The 7,500-nt window shown below is 39.6% G+C and overlaps 1 protein-coding gene across 1 annotated transcript in view; it reads left to right on the plus strand.

Moving 5' to 3' along the window:
* The window catches only part of LOC306794371 (sodium channel protein type 2 subunit alpha-like), a 151,952-nt gene that overhangs the window by 80,840 nt on the left and 63,612 nt on the right, over window positions 1–7,500 (plus strand). The window contains 2 exon segments of the mRNA XM_079292406.1: window positions 516–641; window positions 7,367–7,487. Of these exon segments, the coding sequence (XP_079148532.1) occupies window positions 516–641; window positions 7,367–7,487 (247 nt within the window).

A 7,500-nucleotide genomic window follows, 5' to 3' on the forward strand; every position in this document is an offset into this window, starting at 1 on the left:
TCCCAGGTGAGAGGACGGGAGGAGGCCGGGAAGCGTGGAGGCTGAGGGAGCGAATGAGAAGAGAGTAGAGTCACGAGATCAAAAGAAACGAGATGAAACGAGATAAACGAGATAAACGAGATGAGACGAGATGAAACGAGATAAACGAGATAAATGAGATAAACGAGATGAAACGAGATAAACGAGATAAAGTCAGACGAGATATTTTGATGCTAAATGAGAGGAGATACTTGTAATGAGATAAAATGACGTTGGATGAGATTATATAACATGATACATGAATTCGATTTTGTTAAATGAGATGAGTTCGGATGAAAAGATTTAAGATGCGAGTGATACAACTATGATATTATATGCGATGAGGTCTGATAGAGAATCAAATAAAACGACTTGAGATTGAGTGAAAGAAAATATATCAAACCAAATAGTTTGATCAAAGAAAATATATCTGCGGAGTTCATAAGAGGTCTTCACACGCATTCATATCTCATGTGTGTGTGTGTGTGTGTTTCCAGGTATTCTATCCAACTCTAAACGTCAACGGGAAGCTTTTTGTTGCAATTGACCAGAACGGGGTTTCCCCACCTTCGCTGCAGGGGCAGCTGCCTGCCTGCACAATGGAGAAGGTCAAGGAGGAGAGTGTGAGTACCGTGTGTGGTACACACACACACACACACACACACACACACACACATTTCTACCATCTCAGATAACAACACTGTGGTATCCCCCCCCCCCACACACGCACACACACATACACATTCTCTCTCTCTCGCTCTCGCTCTTGCTCGCTCTCTCTCGCTCTCTCTCGCTCTCTCTCTCTCTCACACACACACACACACACACACATATCTACCATCTCAGATAACACTGTGGTATTCTCCCCCCCCCCCCCCCCCCCCACACACACACACACACACTCTCTCTCTCTCACACACACACACACACACACACACACACACACACACACATATCTACCATCTCAGATAACACTGTGGTATTCTCCCCCCCCCCCCCCCACACACACACACACACACGCACACACACACTCATGTCAGAGCACACATCGTGTCACTGCTATGGCATCAGGGGAAAGAGACACACATACCAGCTCAGGCACGTTATGAGATTCCTTTCCTTCATACACACACACACACACACACACACACTGCGTGTATACATTCCTATTTCACAAGTTGCAGGTTCTTCAAAGTCACCTGATTATTTTAATTACAAGTTATTACAGATTAATTTAAGACCACATGACATCTGTTTGGTTCCATCCAATGGGTACAGGCCAGAGGGGCCCGAAGTGTCAGGGGCCCCTCTGGCCTTCAGCTACAAAATGTCACTCAGAGACACACTTACACACCAGGAAGAGACTCACGATGAACACAAAGAAACACACAACAACTACAAAGACACAATAAGACTACGAAGAGACAGAAAGACCAAAATGACTACAAAGAAACACAATAAGACTACAAAGAGAAACAGGACAACTACCAAGAGACAGAAAGAGACACAAAAGACCAAACCAACTAAAAAAGAGATACATGATGACAAAGAGATACAACATGATGACAAAGAGATACAACATGATGACAAAGAGATACAACATGACTACAAAGAGACACAACATGACTACAAATAGATACAACATGACTACAAAGAGATACAACATGATGACAAAGAGATACAACATGACTACAAAGAGATACAACATGATGACAAAGAGATACAACATGATGACAAAGAGATACAACATGACTACAAAGAGATACAACATGATGACAAAGAGATACAACATGACTACAAAGAGATACAACATGATGACAAAGAGATACAACATGATGACAAAGAGATACAACATGATGACAAAGAGATACAACATGACTACAAAGAGATACAACATGATGACAAAGAGATACAACATGACTACAAAGAGATACAACATGATGACAAAGAGATACAACATGACTACAAAGAGATACAACATGATGACAAAGAGATACAACATGATGACAAAGAGATACAACATGACGACAAAGAGATACAACATGATGACAAAGAGATACAACATGACTACAAAGAGATACAACATGACTACAAAGAGATACAACATGACTACAAAGAGATACAACATGATGACAAAGAGATACAACATGACTACAAAGAGATACAACATGACTACAAAGAGATACAACATGACGACAAAGAGATACAACATGACGACAAAGAGATACAACATGACGACAAAGAGATACAACATGATGACAAAGAGATACAACATGACTACAAAGAGATACAACATGACTACAAAGAGATACAACATGATGACAAAGAGATACAACATGACGACAAACAGATACAACATGATGACAAAGAGATACAACATGACTACAAAGAGATACAACATGACGACAAAGAGATACAACATGATGACAAAGAGATACAACATGACTACAAAGAGATACAACATGATGACAAAGAGATACAACATGACTACAAAGAGATACAACATGACGACAAAGAGATACAACATGACGACAAAGAGATACAACATGACTACAAAGAGATACAACATGACGACAAAGAGATACAACATGACGACAAAGAGATACAACATGATGACAAAGAGATACAACATGATGACAAAGAGATACAACATGATGACAAAGAGATACAACATGACGACAAAGAGATACAACATGATGACAAAGAGATACAACATGACGACAAAGAGATACAACATGACTACAAAGAGATACAACATGACGACAAAGAGATACAACATGACGACAAAGAGATACAACATGATGACAAAGAGATACAACATGATGACAAAGAGATACAACATGATGACAAAGAGATACAACATGATGACAAAGAGATACAACATGATGACAAAGAGATACAACATGACGACAAAGAGATACAACATGATGACAAAGAGATACAACATGATGACAAAGAGATACAACATGATGACAAAGAGATACAACATGACTACAAAGAGATACAACATGACGACAAAGAGATACAACATGATGACAAAGAGATACAACTTGACGACAAAGAGATACAACATGACTACAAAGAGATACAACATGATGACAAAGAGATACAACATGAGGACAAAGAGATACAACATGACGACAAAGAGATACAACATGACGACAAAGAGATACAACATGACGACAAAGAGATACAACATGACGACAAAGAGATACAACATGACGACAAAGAGATACAACATGACGACAAAGAGATACAACATGAGGACAAAGAGATACAACATGACTACAAAGAGATACAACATGACGACAAAGAGATACAACATGAGGACAAAGAGATACAACATGACGACAAAGAGATACAACATGACGACAAAGAGATACAACATGACGACAAAGAGATACAACATGACTACAAAGAGATACAACATGACTACAAAGAGATACAACATGATGACAAAGACACTAAAACAACTACATAGAGACTAAAACAACTACATAGAGACACAAAAAGCCACAAAGAGACGGTAAAAGAACTACAAAAGAGAATAGAGAAGTATAAAGTCTGTATTCTGCTCTATATGAGAGGTGGTTGGAGCCCATTGTCTTCCACTGTATTTGCTCTCCAGCAGCTCTCAGACAGTCAGAGTACAGTTCAGTTTGGTTTCATCTCATGAAACCGTAGCTGAAGGCTCCGTGTCACCGGGGATTACATTTATTTTAATACTTGTTCACAGTCTTCTCCCCATCAGGCAGGAGGTTAGAGTACCAGGAGGACAAACACAGCAGCTCCACGCCTGGAGGTGTTCTTCACCTCCACCTGCTGGACCCGATACCACTGTTATATAAGAGAACAAGAAGAAAGAGAAGAAGAAGAAAGAGAAGGATTTTAGATTTCACATCATAATGTTTAACTCCGTGGGATAAATTGGAGATCAGCTTTTTGAAAAGACAGACGTTGTGCATCAAGCTGGTGTCATCCGGCATTCGCAGCTAAATCTACAAAAAAAAATTCGTAGATATCCTGCTAATTCATTAATCCCGTAATCATGAAGAAAGTAGTGTAAACACAGCAAAATTAACTTGTAACTAAGTATTTCACGATCTTTTCCAATACTAAGTATTTCACGATCTTTTCCTGAAGCTAACTAAGTATTTCACGATCTTTTCCAATACTAAGTATTTCACGATCTTTTCCAATACTAAGTATTTCACGATCTTTTCCTGAAGCTAACTAAGTATTTCACGATCTTTTCCAACACTAAGTATTTCACGATCTTTTCCAATACTAAGTATTTCACGATCTTTTCCAAGACTAAGTATTTCACGATCTTTTCCAATACTAAGTATTTCACGATCTTTTCCAAGACTAAGTATTTCACGATCTTTTCCAATACTAAGTATTTCACGATCTTTTCCTGAAGCTAACTAAGTATTTCACGATCTTTTCCAATACGAAGTATTTCACGATATTTTCCAATACTAACTAAGTATTTCACGATCTTTTCCAATACTAACTAAGTATTTCACGATCTTTTCCAATACTAAGTATTTCACGATCTTTTCCAATACTAAGTATTTCACGATCTTTTCCAATACTAAGTATTTCACGATCTTTTCCTGAAGCTAACTAAGTATTTCACGATCTTTTCCAACACTAAGTATTTCACGATCTTTTCCAATACTAAGTATTTCACGATCTTTTCCAAGACTAAGTATTTCACGATCTTTTCCAATACTAAGTATTTCACGATCTTTTCCAAGACTAAGTATTTCACGATCTTTTCCAATACTAAGTATTTCACGATCTTTTCCTGAAGCTAACTAAGTATTTCACGATCTTTTCCAATACGAAGTATTTCACGATATTTTCCAATACTAACTAAGTATTTCACGATCTTTTCCAATACTAACTAAGTATTTCACGATCTTTTCCAATACTAAGTATTTCACGATCTTTTCCAATACTAAGTATTTCACGATCTTTTCCTGAAGCTAACTAAGTATTTCACGATCTTTTCCAATACTAAGTATTTCACGATCTTTTCCAATACTAAGTATTTCACGATCTTTTCCTGAAGCTAACTAAGTATTTCACGATCTTTTCCAACACTAAGTATTTCACGATCTTTTCCAATACTAAGTATTTCACGATCTTTTCCAAGACTAAGTATTTCACGATCTTTTCCAATACTAAGTATTTCACGATCTTTTCCAAGACTAAGTATTTCACGATCTTTTCCAATACTAAGTATTTCACGATCTTTTCCTGAAGCTAACTAAGTATTTCACGATCTTTTCCAATACGAAGTATTTCACGATATTTTCCAATACTAACTAAGTATTTCACGATCTTTTCCAATACTAACTAAGTATTTCACGATCTTTTCCAATACTAAGTATTTCACGATCTTTTCTAAGACTAAGTATTTCACGTTTTTTTTTTCAACACTAAGTATTTCACGATCTTTTCCAATACTAACTAAGTATTTCACAATCTTTTCCAAAACTAAGTATTTCACGATCTTTTCTTAAACCTAACTTAGTTGTTTCCTATAAAGACGGCAGTTTATTTTGAAAAGGCTGGATTCAAGTAACGAGCACATTTCTAGAAAAACACCCGAAAAATGAGGCGTAACTTTACGTAAGATATACAAACCGTTGTACGGGGTACTTATTTTCATCTCTATGATATTAATTCTGCCTTCAGAGCAACTGTGATAAAATATATATATGTAACTTATGAAGTACTTCTTCTTGTTATCTGCTAAATAACTAGATATATGAATGAAAACGGCTCCACAGTTTTGAGAAGTTTATATTTTGACGATGAACCAGTCGTCCTGATGCTCAGAGAGGAGGTGAGGAAGAGGAAGAGGAGGAGGAGGAAGGAGCACTTAGTTGCCTCGGAAATGTTGCCACAGCAACCCACAGCAGCCAACGGAATCTGTGTGTGTGTGTGTGCGTGTGTGTGTGCGCGCGTGTGTGTGTGTGTGTGAGAGTGTGTGTGTGCGCGTGCGTGTGTGTGTGTGTGTGTGTGAGAGTGTGTGTGTGCGCGTGCGTGTGTGTGTGTGTGTGTTGCCTCGTACTTCCCTGACTCGCAGACAGGATGTAGGTGTTGCCGTGGGCGGCGACCTCAGTGACATGCGTCACGTCTCATTGGAGGAGCATTTAGCAGGAAGTGTTGCGTAATCACACCTGAGCATCAGCTCCTCCAGAGGTTCAGCTCTCTGGAGGCCGAGAGGTTCCTGAACTGCTCCGGGTCCCGAGTTCATCTTCATACAAGCTCTTCAAAAGGATAAAACTTTATTTAAAATGTAGTGACGGTAGTCCAGGTTTCAAAGAGATCAATTATTATGATCAGCATTTATTTTATTTTATTTTAATCACATTGTTATTTATTTATTTCTTCTTCTTATTATTATTATTTCTTCAGTTGTTTTGAAACTGGTATTCAAATTGAACAGGAAGTCCTTTATGCTCTTACTTACACTTCATTATTTAAGTTTGATCAAAGCGTTTGGTTTTACAGATGATCAGCTTTTAAGAGTTCAGACAGCGACTGACGCAAAAAATATCCAGCAGAGTTTTGAGTGAGGCACACACACACACACACACACAGACACAGACGCACACACACACACACACACACACACACAGACACAGACGCACACACACACACACACAAAATGTTTGACTCACTTGACCTGACATAACTGTGTGTGTGTCTGTGTGTGTGTGTCACTTACAGAATACATGTTAAAACAAATATTCAGTTTACTGTTGTTGAATAAACTAAACTACCTCTCTCTCTCTCTGTCTCTCTCTCTCCCTCTCTCTCTCTGTCTCTCTCTGTCTCTCTCTCTCTCTCTCTCTCTCTCTCTCTCTCTCTCTCCCTTTCTCTCTCTCTCTCTCTGTCTCTCTCTCTCTCTCTGTCTCTCTCTCTCTGTCTCTCTCTCTCTCCATCGCTCTCTCTCCCTCTCTCTCTCTCTCTGTCTCTCTCTCTCTGTCTCTCTCTCTCTCCATCGCTCTCTCTCCCTCTCTCTCTCTCTCTGTCTCTCTCTGTCTCTCTCTCCCTCTCTCTCTCTCTCTCTCTCTCTCTCGCTCTCTGTCTCTCTGTCTCTCTGTCTCTCTCTCTCTCGCTCTCTGTCTCTCTGTCTCTCTCTCTCCCTTTCTCTCTCTCTCTCTCTCTGTCTCTCTCTCTGTCTCTCTCTCTCTCTCCCTCCCTCCCTCCCTCTCTGTCCCTCTCTGTCTCTCTGTCTCTCTCTCTCTCACTCTCTGTCTCTCTGTCTCTCTCTCTCTCTCCCTCCCTCCCTCCCTCTCTGTCCCTCTCTGTCTCTCTCTCTCAGGTCCCCACGTCCACCACAGAGCTCAGTACGATGCTGTTACCTCGTCCCTCGTCCACTCAGGACTCGGTGAGGAGGGGGAGGACGCTCAGCGCTGCCAGCTACCTCACTGACGCCATGGAAGGTGAGGACACATC

This window comes from Melanostigma gelatinosum, assembly GCF_949748355.1.
Source record: "Melanostigma gelatinosum genome assembly, chromosome: 20".
Classification (NCBI taxonomy): domain Eukaryota; kingdom Metazoa; phylum Chordata; class Actinopteri; order Perciformes; family Zoarcidae; genus Melanostigma; species Melanostigma gelatinosum.